Here is a 20,216-nt window from a genome sequence, read left to right on the forward strand (position 1 = left end):
GAGGGACGTGAAAGCAGAAAGGAAGAGAGAGGTGCCGTAGAGGAGGGCTCCGGAATAATTTCGACCACCTGGGGATCTTAAACGTGCACTGACATCGCACAGCACACGGGCGCCTTAGCGTTGTTCCTCCATAAAAACGCAGCCGCCGCGGTCGGGTTCGAACCCGGGAACTCCGGATCAGTAGTCGAGCTCCCTAACCACTGAGCCACCACGGCGGGGGGGGGGGGGGGGGGGGGGAGACAATGAAACGTTTAAAATTTTCACTCTTGCACGGCATACTACCAGACTCCATCAAGACGCTATTGTGGCCGCAGGGCATGTGCGCGCACTCGTGAGCGAACTTTGGTGAGCCTCTGTGCATTCCTCGAACACACGGGCTTGACGTCCCGTCTGTTCCCCCGTCAGGTAGTTGTTACACGCAGCGACCGAACGCTCCGCGAGTTTTACCTTGAACGATTAATAACTGGACGCCCACTCCAGTTGTAACAAACACAGTGCTGTGCGCGTGTGTGATTTAATTCCTCTAAAATGAACTAATCACGCGCACGACCTGGACACATTTCTTATTGTGTAAATAGTTTGTACATATTACTTCTCCCCCTATCCTCTCTTCCAGTCCCCTCACCTCTTTCATTTCATTTCTCCATTCTGCCTGCTGTCCTTTATTCCTTTATTTCCGCTGCCCCAGCTCAGGTGCTTCAGTATCAATGGCAGATGCCGGGGCTAGCAAAAATCTTTTCCTTCCTTTTTATTATTATTTTTAATAAAACCACTACCACCACCATCTGCAGCATAATACGATTATGATGGCGCACTGAGCGTGTATATAGTCAGTTACAACTCAAGAAGGCAGCGGCGAATGCCCTTCAAAGGAGGTTCTCAAGCCAATGGCGTCGTTCAAGACACGGGCCTCTGTCCTCAGCTTCATTTCAACTTCCCCTCATCGTAGCAAGCCCGAACAACGGACAACCCCCTCCCCACCACTTTTGGTGCGAAAGCACTTACTTAACGGGGTCAAACCCAACCACGAATCTTGTGTGAAGCCCCGGAGTAACTCGGGCGAGCTCGGGTTAGTTCGGAGGCTCGTCGCGCAAGCTGCAGCCAATGGGAGGAAGCTCGGGTAAGTTCGGGGGAGAGCGTCGCGCCAGCTGTAGCCAATGGGAGGAGGACGTCGCGCCAGCTGCCAACGAGTGGATAGAGGATGTGAAGAGAAGAGCGAGAAAAGCGGTTGCGTGCGCATGTCAGTGCACGTTAAAGATCCCCCGGTGGTCCAAATTATTCCGGAGCCCTCCACTACGGCACCTCTTTCTTCCGTTCTTTGTTCACTCTCTCCTTTATCCCTTCCCTTACGGCGCGGTTCAGGTGTCCAACGATATATGAGACAGATTACATTTCCTTTCCCCCAAATCAATTATTATTATTATTATTATTATTATTATTATTATTATTATTATTATTATTATTATTATTATTATTATTATTATTATTATTATTATTATTATTATTCAGATTCCAGAAAGAAGAGGCGAAGAATGAACACACGCCTTCGCACGTCAAATCGGTTTAACTGCATTAAAACCATACCACTTCTTTGTTGCTCGAGCTGTATGGGTGCGGACGGGTGGGGCGAAGTTGAAAACAGGCTGAGGACAAAGGCCCGTGTCTTGAACGGCGCCATTTGCTGTATACAGCCTCCTTTAAGGGTCATTGACCATTGCAGTCTTGAGCTAATTGTCACTGACAATAGTTGTTTCTCCTTCTGTGCACTTGTGTCAATTTGTTTCAGTGTTGTATATAGGGCTGAAAAATTGTGTACTTCTCTTTACTATAATTCCTTCAATCATTTTCGGCACTTTTTACGTTGCCTATCGCCCTTACCACTGTTTGTTCTAGTCGCCGCCAGTGGAATCCTCGACGAACAAGTTTCTTAGGGTCGGCACGTCCGCTTTTTTCATTTTTTATTATTCTACTTTAACAAAACCTACTCCATTGTCGTCAAACATTTGCGGGAAAAGGCATGACAGAGACAGGCGCGGGAGATCGCTGCGATGTAATGTAGTTGTGACAGCTCCTCTTTGAACGGTGATTCGCTTCTGTCATATACAGGTTACAGCTTCGGCTAATGCCCTTTGTTCTGATCGAAAATGGACGCACTTGACAAAAACCACGTGACCTTTCTGAGCGTGACACAATTTCTGCCGGTATATGAATGTATACTTTCTAATTTTATTATGATACATACAACGGCTAACAGGCCAGCACTTTTCAGGTTCGGTTGCCTGGCTAGGTGGTATATCGATATCTTGTTAAAACATGCTTGTGAATACTGATCGTCTAACTTGTGTTCATTAACATCTAACTCTAAAAATTGAGTTTATTACGCCGAATTAAATAAAATAAAAAAGCGGAACACTATGTGTGTGCGTATATGTTGCCGCAAAGCTTTGCTATGCTCTTCCAACTTTCTGTTGTCTACAGCCGCCGGCACTTTAATTTCTCTCTCAGTTTACCAAGTAGGCCAGACTAATTAATTTCATGCTTGCGATATGTAAATGCGACCAGATCGCTCTGCGAAAAACTGTGACCACTAGCGCTAGCTTGGAAACGGCGATAGAGATCAATGGGGAACGTTTTTGGCGACCGCAAAAACGTTAACAGCAAAAAAAAATGGAAGCATGCCAAGAGAAGATCTGCTGATATATTGATTGCTATAGTGAAATCTTACAATATATGAAAAAAAATTGCGTTCATAAACTCTTTCCCGTTGAAAAATGCCTTTGTCTAGAATTATTGGGTATGCCATTGAAATCACGTACCCAACAATTCTGGACAAAAGCTGTTTTGAGAGGGAAACCATCTATGAACGCAATTTTTTTCATATATTGTAAGATATCACTAAAGCAATCAACATATCCGCAGATCACCTGACGGTAGCCATGTATTTTTTTTCTATTCACGTTTTTGCTACCATAAAAAGCGTTCCCCAATGGTATTCTATACGGCAGTCTTAAGTTTTTGATGCGGTTGATGGAAACATTTAAAAAGAAAGATATTGCCACATATCACAATAGTGAACCATTCCCTTCAATATTTCCATAGCAGTGTCTTACAATTTTCCAATTTTCAAAATTTTTGCCCGAAAATGCTGGACATGCACCGCCATTAATTCATCTTCAGCTTTGCACTGGCTATCGAATGTTCGGCTCGTTGTAACTACACCACCACTCCTTTACGTCTGAGCCTGTCGCCAGTGCACGTTAAAGAACCCCAGGTGGTCGAAATTTCCGGAGCCCTTCACTACGGCGTCTCTCATATAGTCTGAGTCGCTTTGGGACGTTAAACCCCCGTAAACCATAAACCATAAGTCTGTCGCCTCACTAACCTCGTTTTCACTAGTCAATTAATCAACCACCTCGAATACTCCACTCACTAATCAGTCAACCAATCGAGCATTCCACTCACATTAATCTGTTCGAGAGGCATCTTCTGATCCCTTAGCTCTCCTACGTGCCGGTCGAACACCATGCATCTGGCGGTCGCAGTCGCCACTGATGCCGCACTGATCCGCCCGCACCTAGCGGCCTCAGGGACGGTTCACAGAATGTTGCACGGACCAACTAGACCAGGACTAGCGCAGCTGGATTCGCGCCACACTTGTTTTCGGTGGAATTAAAAAAAAAAGTCGAACAACGCATCAAAATCTTTCAGGTGGAGACCTGCAGCTTGACAGGCAGAAAGCGAATTCCACGCGCTGTTTTTTTTTTAATCTGCGGCTGGCTTTCTATTTGCTGGCTTGGGCGTGCACGCAGCATTTATAGGAATTTTCATCGATATACACTGCGACAGCCTTTATTATATTGCTGATCTCTAAGGTACTTGAGCATGTTAATAATTGGTTTTTTGGGGAAAGGAAATGGCGCAGTATCTGTCTCATATATCGTTGGACACATGAACCGCGCCGCAAGGGAAGTAATAAATGAGGGATCGAGTGATATATAATATAATTGGCTTTTTGGGGAAGGAAATGGCGCAGTATCTGTCTCAGATATCGTTGGACACCTGAACCGCGCCGTAAGGGAAGGGATAAGGGAGAGAGTGAAAGAGGAAAGGAAGAAGAAGGTGCCGTAGTGGAGGGCTCCGGAATAAGTTAGAGTGAAAGAAGAAAGGAAGAGAGAGGTGCCGTAGTGGAGGGCTCCGGAATAATTTCGACCACCTGGGGATCTTTAACGTGCACTGACATCGCACAGCACACGGTCGCCTTAGCGTTTTTCCTCCGTAAAAACGCAGCCGCCGCGGTCGGGTTCGAACCCGGGAACTCCGGATCAGTAGTCGAGCGCCCTAACCACTGAGCCACCGCGGCGGGTGTACTTGAGCATGTTCGCTTCGATATTTTTACATCATTGACAGTCCTTTTTTTTCTGGTATCTATCATTTGCGGATGTTCTCTGTACGATGATAATTGGTTTTTGGGAAAAGGAAGTGGCGCAGTATCTGTCTCATATATTGTTAGACGCCTGAACCACACCGTAAGGGAAGGGATAAAGGAGGGAGTGAAAGAACAAAGGAAGAGAAAGAGAGGTGCCGTAGTGGAGGGCTCCGGAATAATTTCGACCAACTGGGGATCTTGAACGTGCACTGACATCGCATAGCACACTGGCGCCTTAGCGTTATGCCTCCATAAAAACGCAGCCGCCGCGGTCGGGTTCGAGCCCGGGAACTCCGAGTCAGTAGTCGAGCGCCGTAACCACTGAGCCACCGTGGCGGGTTCAACGGTGCGCAGTCTTTTTGCCTCCTTTGCCTCCATAAAAACGCAGCCACCGCGCTGTACGATGTGCACATGTGAATTTCGCTTATCAGAGTTCTCATTCACAACTATATCCCAGCTTCCTGTTGCTATAAACTTTCTTTTGCTGCTGTTTTGCTCTTATATTGCCTGGCATCTCTTTATGATATATACTATATCTACTGTTTACTTTTTCATTTTCGCTGCAGTGGTTGTTCCTGTGCGAGTTGAACTAAAACAGATTGATTGATTGATTGATACGCGCAGCGTCGGTCAGAGTGTTCAGGCTGCATGTTCCTAGTCACTGCGATGGACCCTTGTCCTTACCTTCCACGCTTCTCGAGCTTCAGATGTACCTTGAGTGTCCAGACATCAGGTCTGAACATTTCTGGCCCAAGCTTCATTCATGTGTATAATGAAAAGTATACTGGTCTTGATTATAAAGATATACTCTGAAAAAAAAGGACCTGAGATCATTTCGCGGAATTTCTGCTTAGTAATAATAATAATTGGTTTTGGGGGGAAAGGAAATGGCGCAGTATCTGTCTCATATATCGTTGGACACCTGAACCGCGCCGTAAGGGAAGGGTAAAGGAGGGAGTGAAAGAAGGAAGAGAGATGTGCCGTGGTGGAGGGCTCCGGAATAATTTCGACCACCTGGGGATCTTTAACGTGCACTGACATCGCACAGCACACGGGCGCCTTAGCGTTTTTCCTCCATAAAAACGCAGCCGCCGCGGTCGGGTTCGAACCCGGGAACTCCGGATCAGTAGTCGAGCGCCCTAACCACTGAGCCACCGCGGCGGGGCTCACAGGGAAGCTGAATTCCAGGTTTCTGCCACCCATCTGGCCCTCACAGATACCTTCCCAAGAGCTGAGGGGAAAATTGCGTCGACTGTTTTTTTGAAACCTTAGGATATGACAACCTGGATGCGAAAACATAACCGAAATGTATTTCGCTGCGTTTTGAACTATTGCCTGTGTGTTGGGAAATGTCGAGCATAGATAAAATTATGAAACTCCCAAAGCGCGATGGAAAACTAGAGCCCTCTATTAGCTCAAACGTGCACTTATGTGGGTTGGTTGAGTTATTACGATGGGGCCAATAAGTCCGTAAACGTGCTTTACTGTCCTTTAAAACGGAGGAGAATCCGCTTGTTTTATCTATTAATGATTTTTGACCGCCACCGCAAAACGTACTAGCACTGAGTCCCACCTTTCTGTGACCTTCTGAAAACGAAAGAAACGTCATGATGCATTCCCTATAGATATACCAGGGTAGGTTCTAGAAGAAGCAGATAGCGGGCTTTTCGCGGAACTAGACTTTTTTTCCATGGCTGCCCCGTCTGCAGTTCCGTTGTTCACTACATTGGACAGATTTTACATTGCCGAATCTCAAGAACATAGACCGTATGAGCTCTTGAGGACATTTTTGTTGTGTTGCTTCAATAACCACAGCCCAATGGGCATTCAAACTTCCTTGGACGACCTGTGTATGTTTAGGACGTCCATAGGATGTCCAAGAGAGTTCCAGTGCCAATTGGGAGCATGGATTTATATTGAGCGAAGATGGAATTCTTATCGGTTCGCGCTACTACCAGGGTCATCGATGTGATGAAATGGAATGGTTACGCGAGAATTCGATAACGTTGAAAAAAAAAACAGCATTAGAAAGATCTTTATACCCGCCGCGGTGGCTCAGTGGTTAGGGCGCTCGACTACTGATCCGGAGTTCCCGGGTTCGAACGCGACCGCGGCGGCTGCGTTTTTATGGAGGCAAAACGCTAAGGCGCCCGTGTGGTGTGTGATGTCAGTGCACGTTAAAGATCCCCAGGTGGTCGAAATTATGCCGGAGCCCTCCACTACGGCACCTATTTCTCTTTCTTCTTTCACTCCCTCCTTCATCCCTTCCCTTACGGCGCGGTTCAGGTGTCCAACGATATATGAGACAGATACTGCGCCATTTCCTTTTCCCCCCCAAAAAACAATTATTATTATTAAAGATCTTTATTAATGACTCTTGCCTTATTCGAGTCCCGTATGAAATTGTCAAGCTTGTCAGCTCTGTTGCACTTCATCTGCTGCAGTCTTTTTTTGCTGTTTTTTTCCTCCTTCTACAAACTGGCCTTTACCTTTCTTTTTTTTGTCTTTCGTACCACTGTGTTTTTACGTTGCGCTTTTGTGTTATTACACAAGCCCAGGAAACCTGGACAAACGCTTTTAGTTTGCATGGCTGCCACCATGTTCCGTATGGCGCTGACCCCTCTAGATCATCGCGGGAGTTTTGTATGTTCGATACATCCCACAGGCATGCCGCCATCGGAATTAGTTGGTGTGAATGCAGGAAAGATTTTATAGGTCAAATTTTGAAGCAAGGAGGAAGACTTGGCCATGATAATGACTATGCTCTTGCAAAATCTCTCGGGACTCCCTAGTTTTCTCAGAATTGCAAATCTAAAATATCCCCATCGAGTTACATACACACTTTTCGACCTCCACTCCGGCTTCTATTTCTTTCTTCTTTCACTCCCTCCTTTACCCCTTCCGTTACGGCGCGGTTCGGGTGTTCATCGAGATATGTGAGACAGTTAAGGCGTCATTTCCTTTACTCAAAAAACCAATTTGCTCTCATACCCGCGCGCGCATTGGCTGCGTGTGGCCCGGGGAACGACGGGTGCGTCACGGAATCGCGACGAGTGATGTGTGTGACGGATGCGGTGCAGTGGAAACACTAGAACACCTGTTCCTTCACTGTACCGCGTTCGCCGATGCTAGTCGCGATATGCTCGCGGCCTATAGGGCGCAGGGCATACTACCAGACTCCATCAAGACGCTATTGTGGCCGCAGGGCAGTGCGCGCACTCGTGAGCGAACTTTGGTGAGCCTCTGTGCATTCCTAGAACACACGGGCTTGACGTCCCGTCTCTTCTCCGTCAGGTAGTTACACGCAGTGACCGAACGCTCCGCGAGTTCTACCTTGAACGATTAATAACTGGACGCCCCACTCCAGTTGTAACCAACACAGTGCTGTGCGCGTGTGTGATTTAATTCCTCTAAAATGAACTAATCACGCGCACAACCTGGACACATTTCTTATTGTGTAAATAGTTTGTACATATTACCTCTCCTTCTATCCTCTCTTCCTGTCCCCTCACCTCTTTCGTTTCATTTCTCCATTCTGCCTGCTATCCTTTATTTCCGCTGCCCCAGCTCAGGTGCTTCAGTATCGATGGCAGATGCCGGGGCTAGCAAAAATCTTTTCCTTCCTTTTTACTATTACTTTTAATAAAACCACTACCACCACCTCTCATACCTGCCGCAGTGGCTCAGTGGTTAGGGTGCTCGACTACTGATCCGGAGTTCCCGGGTTCGAACCCGACCGCGGCGGCTGCGTTTTTATGGAGGAAAAACGCTAAGGCGCCCGCGTGCTGTGTGATGTCAGTGCACGTTAAAGATCCCCAGGTGGTCGAAATTATCCTGGAGCCCTCCACTACGGCACCTCTTTCTTCCTTTCTTCTTTCACTCCCTCATTTCCCCTTCCCTTATGGCGCGGTTCAGGTGTCCAATGATATATGAGACAGATACTGCGCCATTTCCTTTCCCCCCAAAACCAGTTATTAGTTATTTTTAGCTCTGACACGCGTCAGAAAGCATGTTGTGACACGATCCCTATCGCTCTTCAGAGGAGTGATAGTACTGAGAGATTTCCAAAGCACTGCATGACGTGTTACGCCACCTACGCTCTGTATGAAAAACTCGTGAATAGCTGCATGTGTCGCAAGATAATAGAAAAGATAAGCACTAATTAATGCTGGCTCGTACTGCTCGGTTGTGGTCTACCATTACGTATACCTCCTTCAAGTATGCCGCAGCAGCAGACGCTATAGGACGTCGACAGAAATGTAACTAATTGGCTGTTTGGCGTACTTAGTTCAAAACAGCGCAACCAATGTGAGCACAGCAGATTCATACATGCCGCAGATACTTGTTGGTCCTGGACGGAAACCTGTTTCGGCCCTTAATGTGACATAAAATATATATCAGAACTAGACTGATAATCCAGGTATTTTTGAAGCGAAAGCTTCACTACGCTAAGTTTTCAGGAGGGCAGCGTCAGTGCAGTCATGTGACAGGTGTCACGTGGTGTCACATGGCAGGTCGTGTGACTTACTATGTACACACACTATTTTTAGTATATATAGTGCAAGCGCTATATATTAGACCGTACTTTTTGACAGCACAGGGCTTATTAACTTTTACGATGTAATGTGAGGAAAAGCCTATCGAACTCCACTTTCGGAAGTAACACTTTTGACTCCCAGTACAGAGTCACCAAGTACGCTAATATTGCACTGGTTACAACGCAGGTATTGTTACGCTCAGCAAATATTCAACTAAAGGCTGCTGAAACTACCAATTATCTGAAAAAAAAAAACTCAAAAAAGTGGATTCATTTTATGTCCAACATTCCTAGATAAAAATTTCGAACATTGGAATATTCTAAGGTATTGCTATAGAAATATGAAGGGAATGGTCCATTCTTCCGGGGTGTAGCAAAAGCTTTCTCCATCAAGTTTCCATCAATCGCATCGAGCAGTTAAGACTGTCATAGGACACCAATGGAGGTCATTTCTTGCGACAGCAAAAACGCTAATAGCAAAAAAATTCAAGCCTGCCGACGGGAGATCTGCTGATATATTGTTTGTTATAGTGAAATCTTACAATATATAAAAAATGGCGTTCTTCCATTTTAAAAATGGCCTATAGGCAGCTTATATACTTCTTACAGACTCTATTGCTTTCCTATAGATATTTCTTTTTGTCTGTATATAGTCTATAGACATTACAGACAAAGGTCTACTAAAAGTGTGACCCTAGATATATAGATTGTCTATAGACTGTCTATAGCATTTGTATTGCCTATAGACTGTTCTCTAGGATGTGACTATAGACTTTATAGACAGAAGTCTATGGGCAGTCTATAGACAATTTTTTTTGTGTTCAACACTTTCATGTTCATAAATGCTTTTGTCCAGAATTGTTGGGCATGTTTCCTCCTCCCGCAGATGCGTGCGACGTTGTTTGTGCTGAATTATCAGCAATTTTAGACCACGCCTCCAGCAAAAGGAAGCCGCCCGATCGTGGAGTCGACCGACAAGGGTCGGCGAAGTACAAGGAATTACAAGGGATAAAGGCGAAGTGAGTGCGCGCGCATCTTTCATGCCCTGGCGCTCGGAGTAGCGTGAAAAGTTTCCCATTCTGTCTCGTATTTTCCTGGTTGGGCGCCACCGGTTTCTGCGAGCATCAAGGTCGCCCGACCTTGCCGGTGGGTACATGCGCGCAGTGCATGCTATACAAGCTGCCGCCGCAACGGTATGTGCGCGCAGCATGCCTTCCATCATACTCAACATACCCACCATACCCAACATATTTACCATATCCAACAAATCCATCATATCCATCATATCCACTATATCCATCATATCCAACATATCCAACATACGATTAACAGCTTTGCTCACGAGTTCAACAGTGCATTGCGCACAGTTGCCGTGACACATTGTACATTAGTACACACTGTGTATACGCGATACACGTATTTTCAATCTAGGGGTGGGCAAATGCAAATTAAATAAAGGAATCGTATATGAAGAAGTCGAACCTCGTTATAACGAAACATCTTATAACAAAATATTGGATATAACGAAGGAATGACGATTCCTCTTGGAAGTTTGGTCAACACGGGCTATAATGAAGCTGTGGCTATAACGAAGTAATTGTCGGGCCCCTTAAACTTCGTTACAAGGAGGTTAAACTAGTCATGTTAGATTATCGAATAATGAAGCGCTGTATGACACATTCTTTAAAGTTAGAATTTTCGTTTTCACATGCTTTAGTACTGAACTTTGTTGAAGAATGGCCGGATTCGGATAAGTAAGGTGAGAATACAGCAAGACAAGGCCAGGAGGGAGCGTCACGGGACATTTTTGAAGCCAGGTTGTGAAAAAAAAATAAAAGGGAGAAACTCGGCTCATACGTGTGAGATCGAACTAACCCCATTTCGTCACGCTGACAAATATAAGCCAAAAAGTGCAACCCTTCCAAATCAGTCTCCACCACGAACCCCTCAATGTAAGTTGAAATATACTCTTTTGTGTTTAAACACGTGCTCATTACTAATCAGGGACTCCGCAATTTTATCTTGGGTGGAGGCAGGGAGGGGGTGGGGGGGGGGGCTGCAAGACTGAGTTATTTATTTGATGTTTTATTTACATATTAAATGGAATATTTTTTATATTTTTTTTATTTTGCACTGTTTAAAGGAGTATCTGTTAATGCACATAAAACTCGATTAGAAATGGACAGCTTTATAAGACGTACACGGAAGGAGCGATCGGCTGCATTAAAAACAGTTTGTGCATTGTCTGTTTCAATTATGTTAATCATGATCATAAACAGAGGTCAGATAATCAATGACTTATGTTGCCACAAGGCACATAATTGGTTTACGTTCATCGAAAGAAAAACTTTACGACCAGCTACGAAGCCACTGTGCGTTACATTAATAACGCCACAGAACTGAAGCATTCATCAGCAATCTACTCTGAGAGCAACCAGTTGGAGAACTATAGGGGGGCTCTTCCCCCTCTGGAAAAATGTTAAGGGAGGGAGCCCCCCCCCCCCCCCCCCCCCCCCCGGTTCCGGGGCGGGGTTCTTGTTACTAATGCATTGAGGACGGTATCTGTGCGGTAATCGAACAATCAAAGTGATTCGGCGATGGAATTTTTGACGCCAACAGAAAGCGTAATTCTCAAACGGCAGCTCAACCACTTTAAGAGAGGGGGAACGCGTGAAAGTGCAGATAATGAATTCCTGCGTCGAAAGTCCACTAGACTGAATCCATAAAATATCAATGCACTCCTCATTTGGCGACGTATTCGGTGCCGCGTTCAGCGCCGCGCCGTGTTTCAAGGCTGGTATTTCTTGCGCCACGCAAGCATCAGGACGCGTGTAGTTCTTTCCCGAGGGGCTACCGTGAGCACGCCTGCAGCGCGGCTCCTTCGATTTCACTATTTATCAAAACCGACCACCATCAAGGTCTGCTGTAGAGCGCGGCGATGTAGCACGCAGCTTACGCTAGCTCGCGCAATGCAGAGAATGAACTGTCGTCAACGCCCGAAGGCGCACCTCGACTGTCACGTACAAAGGAGGCTTCGGGTAACTTAATTTATAATCAACGAACGGGCTTGATGAATCAATATACAATTCATTTTAAGAACCTCGCAGGACAACGTAGGCGGATACGCCAAGGTTAACATACAAGAAAAGGTGTGCTCTTCAGCTGAGCTTATTGATATTGTTGCTACGTCGTAAACTCAGTTGATGTCCAGGCCTCAGAAAACTGAGTTCACACTATGTGTCAACTAAGCTCAACTGATTTCCAAGTTCACTGGAGTTCATACATTCGACTTTAAACTCGAACTCAATGCGAGCTCACTCCGGCTGAGTTCATGCTCGATTTAATACATTTACCTGAGTTTAATAATCTCACTTCATCTGAGTGTAAAATGTGCCGTTTACAGACCGAATAAGGTATCATGTGTACATTAATTAATTATTTAAATTCATCGTTTCATATGCGCCAGAGTAATGTAGGACTGTGAGCAACTCCATATAGATAATCTTCAGAAAGGCGTGCTCTTCAGAACAGCTTGCTATTGTTGCTATGTCGTAAACTCAGTTGATGGCCAGGCCTCAGTAAACTAAGTACACACTTTGTGTCAACTAAGCTCAACTAAGCTCAAGTTCAAATGAGTTCATGCATTCGAGAGTAAACTCGAACTCAATGCCAGCTCACTCCAGCTGAGTTCATGCTCGATTTAATACACTTACCTCAGTTTTGTAACCTCACTTCATCTGACTGTAAACAGTGCCGTTTACAGCCTCGGAAGAAGTTACCATGTGTACATTATAGTTACTTATTTAAATTCATCGACTCATATGCGCCAGAGTAATATTGCAGTGTGAGCTATTCCCTATAGTGGAGGGTAATAATAATATTTGGTTTTTGGGGAAAGGAAATGGCGCAGTATCTGTCTCATATATCGTTGGACACCTGAACCGCGCCGTAAGGGAAGGGATAAGGGAGGGAGTGAAATAAGAAAGGAAGAGAGAGGTGCCGTAGTGGAGGGCTCCGGAATAATTTCGACCACCTGGGGATCTTTACAGTGCACTGACATCGCACAGCACACGGGCGCCTTAGCGTTTTTCCTCCACAAAAACGCAGCCGCCGCGGTCGGGTTCGAACCCGGGAACTCCGGATCAGTAGTCGAGCGCCCTAACCACTGAACCACCGCGGCGGGTATAGTGGAGGGTCCCGGAATAGTTTTGGCCACCTGGGTTCTTTTACTGTACATCAAACAGTAACTACAGAGGCCGAACGCAAGAGGCGCCCGCGTTCCGGGCGATGTCAGCGCACGTTAAAGAACCCCCACGTGATTGTAATTAAGTCGGAGTCCTCCACTTTCAGTCATATGCTTATGTTGAAGTTGCATGCTTTCCATGTCCTCTACCGCGCTCAAAGTGTTGGAAGAATGAACAATGCAGTGAGGGACAATGAAGGGGGATTATACTATTGCTGTCTCCTTATGCTAAGTACACCGCTATGCACGCCAGCAATCTCGGACGCCTGGTTTCATGAACAAAAAGAAAATTAACGGAGAGGAACTAACAAGATAATTTGTAAACAAAGAAAAAAATACTTGGCAAGTAGGTCGTGGAAACTGTGCGCCTTGTATGCGCATGACAATGAGGCAGAGTGCGCGCTGCACAATAGCCACAGCCTGCGTCATTTGAACTCAAACGACGCGACAGCCAAGGGAACAGCTGCCCATCAAGGGCGCCTAATTGCGCTCCGTGATTCAACTTTCTTTTCTGAGAACCTGTTCCGCTATAGTTGCGCGCAGTGCTGTGGGAGACAGGTATGCGGGGCATCCATTCACTCAGAGCAGAGATTTTTTTACCCTCTACAGATGCGACGTGCAAAGCTAGGTCCTGAGTTCGATCACCACAGGTCGCAGTTTGTATCTCTTTTTCACTTTATCTACATCCGAACAAAAAGAGAATGATTTATATTAAAAAATACTTGGATCACTTTGAACCATCGTGGATGTTAATGGTTATTGACCTCCTGTTGATCGACACGAGAAGCTCCTTATTCAAGGCCATGTTAAGTGCAGTTGTTGGTTTGTCAGGTAAACTCAGTGGAAAGTCTACTGAGCGCAGCTAACTATAGTCGGTGAACTGTCGACAGCGCCCTTCTTTTAAGTCGACCGGGGTTGATTTTCCATTGAGTTGACTAAACAAGGAGTCAATGAAATGCGTTTTGACGTCAGTCGAATTAGTTGACGTTGCGCGTACAAGTTGTCGGCTGTTCGTTGAGTCAAATTAATTGACAATCTACTGAGTTGACTGAGCAGTCAGTTGAGGCGCACCCTCCAATAAAAACCATCCTAAGCGGCGCTGACAGCGCTGCAAGTTGAGTGACCTTGAGTTTAAGTAGTCGAAAGTTTGTTGAGCCGTGTCAGCCCAACTTAAATGACAGTCTAGTGGGTTGATTCCACAGTCAGTTAAGGCCCTTCGTACAACTGAAGGTGTGGTAAGCGGCGCTTTCAAGGCTACCCTAAGCAGTAGAAGTACGAGTTGGCAGATGTTGAGTTTACAAACAATAAACGACAGTTAGTTGAGTTACGCCAAACCCAACTCAACTTACAATCTATTGAGTTGATTTAACAGGAAGTTTAGACGCATGCAACGATTAAAAAAACCCTTGTAAACCTTGGAGGCTCTCGCCGCTTCACCAAAGCTGCGGAAAAAAATGGTGGAGGTCCGGCCACCACTCTATGCGGAAATGAACGCAACTCAGGACAAAGGAAAACGAAAGCGATGAGAGAGAGGAGGAAAGTAACATGGCGACCGGTTATTTAAGAGTGTTGAGGATGGACTCACGGTCCCGCCGCCTACTGGTCGACCGTCGAACAGTCTTGATTCCCAGCAGGACGAGCACAAAGCGGAAGAAGACTCGAAGCCATGCGAGCATGTTACCCGGTGACTACACGGCGTGGCTACGGCTTGGCATGCATGCAGACGACGCGGAATTGGCGCGCGCACCGTCGCCTGCGGTCGTCTGCTACGCACATACGTGCGTCGTCTGCTGGGGCTGCGACGCAAAGCGCGTGTGACGGCTGAATACGAAACTAAGCCGGAAACGGGGAGTCGTCTGCGTGTGCGTTCGCGCGAGGCTCAATTCTGCCGCCGGTCCGTAGGAAAAAGGAAAGGTGGTGAAGGCGAGCGTTTTTTATGTTCTCTTTCTTTTTTATTTCGCATCCGTGCTTCCTCCTCCTAGCAGTGATTCCCCTACTGGCGTCTAGAGAGGGAGTACTTTTGCTTTTTCCTGCTCGGGAACTGGTGGCCTACTTAACGGTCGTACCCGACGATACCGTTTTGGTGCCCGCGGAAAAAAGGCCAGTAGTTGGGACTCTATTTTCTTCGTTATTTTTTTTTTTTTTTGGTGGCGATGTTTTGTAATGTATGACGATCGAGCCGTGCGGTAATTAGCTTTTTTTCCTTTCCTTTTCTGTTTCTTGTTTTTGCCTGCCGTGACTGAGAGTTCGGAGCCATTCAATCACCGTGGTGGCTCAGCGGTTAGCGCTCGGGTACCGAGCCGGAGAACCCGGGTTCGAACCCGACCACGGTGGCCGCGTTTCGATGGAGGCGAAGCGCAGAAATTGCCCGTGTGCTAGCTGTGCGATGTCAGTGCACGTTAAAGATCCCCAGGTGGTCGAAATTATTCCGGATCCTTCCACTACGGCACCTCTTCCTTCTTTTGTTCTTTCACTCCCTCCTCCTTTACCCCTTCCTTTACGGCGTGGTTCAGGTGTCCGCTGAGAAGTGAGACAGTTACCGCGTCTTTTATTTCCAGATAGTCATGTCTTCTTTGGAGCCGTCTCAAACTATATAAGTTGAACTCGCCGCAAGATGGTAGGTCTGTTGAGTTGGAAGCAGTTCTGGAGGTTCCTTTCCTAACGTCTACTTGTGGCTGTTCGTGATATTATAGAATAATAATAATAATAATTGGTTTTTGGTGGAAAGGAAATGGCGCAGTATCTGTCTCATATATCGTTGGACCCCTGAACCGCGCCGTAAGGGAAGGGATAAAGGAGGGAGTGAAAGAAGAGAGAACAAATAGGTCCGTAGTGGAGGGCTCCGGAATAATTTCGACCACCTGGGGATCTTTAACGTGCATTGACATCGCACAGCACACGGGCGCCTTAGCGTTTTTCCTCCATAAAAACGCAGCCGCCGCGGTCGGGTTCGAACGCGGGAACTCCGGATCAGTAGTCGAGCGCCCTAACCACTGAGCCACCGCGGCGGGGCATGATATTATAGAGGCTAAACTGGATTGACGATGGGTCTTCAGAAGTTCGCCAATATCCGGTAAAATCTGCCGCTTAATATGAAAATCAGTAAACTTTGTGAGCTACACGGCAATTATTCCGAGGTATGCGGAAAACAACGTCGAGCTGTTTTTGAAACAAGGGAAGAAACCTTCCAGGGTTAGGTCATTGTGGGAGTGATCAATTGTTTCTATAAAGCGGGGATTTCATGAACCTTCGATGAAACTTGACGTCATTCATCTACTTCGATGTCTAATGACAATATACAAAGGTAACTACCGTGTTAAACATTCTCGGACAAAAAATTTGAATATTGAAAAATTGTAAGATACTGTTATGGAAATATTAAAGGTAACGGTCCATTCTTCTGATGTGTAACGAATTCTTGCTTTTAACGCGTTTTCATTGCTCGCATCGAGCAGTGAAGACTTCCGCAGAAAAGCAATGTAGAACGCTTTTGTCTATAGAACAAACGCTAATAGCAAAAAGAATTCAAGACTGACGACGGTTGAGCGGCGGATATATTGATTGCTATACTGAAATGCTACATTATATGAAAAAATTGAGTTCATAAACTGTTTCCCACTCAAACATGCTGTTGTCCATAACTGATGGGTATGATTGACGCAAAGTTCAGCACTGTATGACGCTGTTTACTGCGAGATATCCGAACCAATGTATTCGAGAACGCGGTAGCTTTGGACACGTCCAGAGTTCGATGTAACATGCAGATAGCGGTCCCGGATAGCTCTTGAGTCGCTTTGGGACGTTAAACCCCATAAACCATAAACCTTGATATAGCAATAAGCAGTACTCAGCGCGTGGCATAAATGTACGTTCAAGTAGTTTGGATAACATTTAATTAGTATTCAAGCGGAGATTATTTCCCTATTTCAGCTCGATTGCCATTCGCAGATGTCTGCCCCGGTTGAAGAATCAGTTCCGCCCAAGTTTTCCCCTAACGCTTGGTGCAGACGGGAACGCTACCTTCGACTTTCTACAAAACTACTGGCGTTCCCTGTAATACTGCACCAGACTGTATCAAACACTTGAGCACCAATTTCCAGGCAAATTGATGCAGAAGGAAAGAAAAAATATCTGCTATCATGAAGTACAATTGAACCATCTGCATTCGATAAACTCGATAAACAAATTCGATAAACTATCCGCAAAGCCTTCTGAAAGTACCATGTAAAGATTTTCCCAACTTCAGTCGAAAAAAAAATTCGTGGCCGTAAAAATATTTCTTTTCCCAGGAGAACATGTGCTTAAAGTCAATGAATTAGCTCTGTAAAAAATAATCCCAACGGGCCGTTAAAGTCTATAAAACTCGATTAACGAAAAGACTGCTCACCAGTCGATGTCTCCATAATCCAAAAGTTCGGTGGACTTCCGTCCGCTTCGCTCAGTAGTTCAGCGATGTGGTATCACATACGTGTAACTGTCGGAGAGCAACCCTGCAGGTAGCTCAGTGCGAGCCAGCCGACACTTTCCTCCGCCGCTTGACGCCGATATGCGCGGGCAAACTTTCTTTTTCCTTTCTTTTTTTTTCCCTCTTCAGCGCGGGCAGAAACACTGTCGTCACGAACCAGACCCCGAGACGTCGGAGGCACTGCAGGGCACGCACGCGGGACTACCCCGCCGCCGTGTTCCGAAGCACGTGTGATGATGAGGTACTGGTCATCAGTTCTCTTTCTTCGTACCAGCCTTCGGCGTTCTGTCTTTCTTTCCGATGCCCTTTCCTCGTACACCCCACCACCCCACGGTCATGCCACGCGACGCCTGACGACTACTCCCCGAGGCTTCGTTGGTGCCGGTTTTCGGAAGACGGGAGAGAAGGGCACAGCAATGGCGTCCGGATCGCGTTGATGCAGACGACGAAATGCGAGCGCGCGAAGAGCAGACGACGCGAACGCTGCGTGTAGTTGCCAGACCACTTTAGTTTTTGCGCCGCCGCGTGAGACTTTCTGCTCGTTGTCTGCCCTCCACCTCCATCTTTTGCTCCTTTGTTTATCTATCCTCGACTTTCCTCCTCATTTTCATTACGTTTCTTTCTTGGTATGCACGTGCGCGCGTCGACCTCGGTCAGGCAGACAATGCGGAGTTGTTTTTAATGTTCTTACGGCTTATTCACGCCGCGTGATGCGAGACCAAATGAGATTTCCTTCGCAGGAATTCCAAAACGCGCTTTCCGGTCGGAGAAGCGACCCGTGTGAAAAATCTAAGACATCGCCCTTTGACTGGCGTCATTGGTTTGGCATCCCATGAGTACAGAATACTTTTGAAGCTAATACGCTTTAATCAGGTGGCATCCTCGGCAATGCGATCTACTGGCTGCCTTCGGAGTTGCATACGGCGCTACAAAACCACATAACGACGGCAATAATAATAATAATAATAATAATAATAATAATAATAATAATAATAATAATAATAATAATAATAATAATAATAATAATAATAATAATAATAATAATAATAATAATAATAATAATAATAATAATAATAATTGGTTTTGGGGGAAAAGGAAATGGCGCAGTATCTGTCTCATATATCGTTGGACACCTGAACCGCGCCGTAAGGGAAGGGTAAATGAGGGAGTGAAAGAAGAAAGGAAGATAGAGGTGCCGTAGTGGAGGGCTCCGGAATAATTTCGACCACCTCGGGATCTTTAACGTGCACTGACATCGCACAGCACACGGGCGCCTTTGCGTTTTTCCTCCATAAAAACGCAGCCGCCGCGGTCGGGTTCGAACCCGGGACCTCCGGATCAGTAGTCGAGCGCCCTAACACCTGAGCCACCGCGGCGGGTTCGCAGGAATTCCAAAACGCGCTTTCCGGTCGGAGAAGCGACCCGTGTGAAAAATCCAAGACACCGCCCTTTGACTGGCGTCATTGGTTTGGGATCCCATAAGTACAGATTACTTTTGAGGCTAATACGCTTTAAACAGGCGGCATCCCCGGCAATGCGATCTACTGGCTGCCTTCGGCGTTGCATACTGCGCTACAAAACCACATAACGACGGCAAAAGGCGGAGTCTTTTCTGTCGAAATATATAAAAAAAGGAAAGCGACTGCTTAACAAGAAAAGGAAAAGCCTCTGGAAACCCTCAATCAACGTAACAAGCATGAAAATGCGCTTCAGCTGTCTTGAAAGCCCCTCTGCTAGCGGAAGTGTGATGTCATAGCGGGTGGCCGATCGAGGCAGCGCTTACGTCGAGTTTCACCTAAGGGAACAACGCCTCTCTTCGCAGTTCTGCCAGCACCGACGTACCCAATGGGCACTGAAACTCCCTTGGACGTCCTGTGGATGTTTAGGACGTCCATGGGACGTCCGAGGGAGTTCCAGTGCCCATTGGGTAGTGTGCTTGATTCGAGATGAATCACCAAATTTTCTTTACACCTTGTGTCGGGACAGTTGTACCAGTATCGCGCGTTGGAGAAGCTGAATCCGTGTGTCATTATTTGCTGACTGAGAGAGTGAGCCGCCAGGCACAGTGGTGAATAAAACGCAGTTGAGTTTCTATAGGAACGAAAGTGTTTTGTACAAATTTTCGTGGTTTGTAAATGGCGCTGAAGAATCGCTATTCGTTGCAATACCCTAGCAAGAGCACACATGAGAACACAAGCTATTTGAGTGGTGTGCCATAATTCAGACAGTAAAATCCTGAGACCGAGTACCAAGGAAAACCAATTAGACAAAGCAGGGCTCGGATTCTCTATACAAAATCCAAACAACATAATGAGCGTTATGAACACCACGGCAGGCAACCGCAGCACTGTAGAAGAGGCCAGACATGAAACCCTGGTAAAACGTGATGAAATCCAGATGGCACCGAACACCGTATTAAAGAAAAACCTTATTAAATGGTGTTAGTTGCAAAAATGATTACATGCTTCATGAAAATGTTATGCTAATGTTAAAGATTAACGTATAAAGTTATATGTTGCATTGCAAACGCTAATTTAACGTTCAA

The 20,216-nt window shown here is 46.1% G+C and overlaps 1 protein-coding gene across 6 annotated transcripts in view; it reads right to left on the reverse strand.

Annotated features, from left to right (window-relative positions):
• The window catches only part of ACC (acetyl-CoA carboxylase), an 87,423-nt gene that overhangs the window by 62,427 nt on the left and 4,780 nt on the right, over positions 1-20,216 (reverse strand). The window contains exon 1 of one of the 6 annotated variants that reach the window (XM_077637484.1): positions 17,594-17,729. The exons of 3 other annotated variants lie outside the window; for them this stretch is intronic. In XM_077637484.1, the coding sequence (XP_077493610.1) occupies positions 17,594-17,609 (16 nt within the window). In that variant the 5' untranslated portion in view covers positions 17,610-17,729. Of the gene's footprint in view, positions 1-14,791; positions 14,991-17,593; positions 17,730-20,216 lie in introns of those variants that run through there. 2 more of the 6 variants (XM_077637485.1, XM_077637482.1) reach the window with 2 other exon arrangements.

The sequence above is a fragment of the Amblyomma americanum genome, chromosome 9, assembly GCF_052857255.1.
Source record: "Amblyomma americanum isolate KBUSLIRL-KWMA chromosome 9, ASM5285725v1, whole genome shotgun sequence".
Taxonomy (NCBI): domain Eukaryota; kingdom Metazoa; phylum Arthropoda; class Arachnida; order Ixodida; family Ixodidae; genus Amblyomma; species Amblyomma americanum.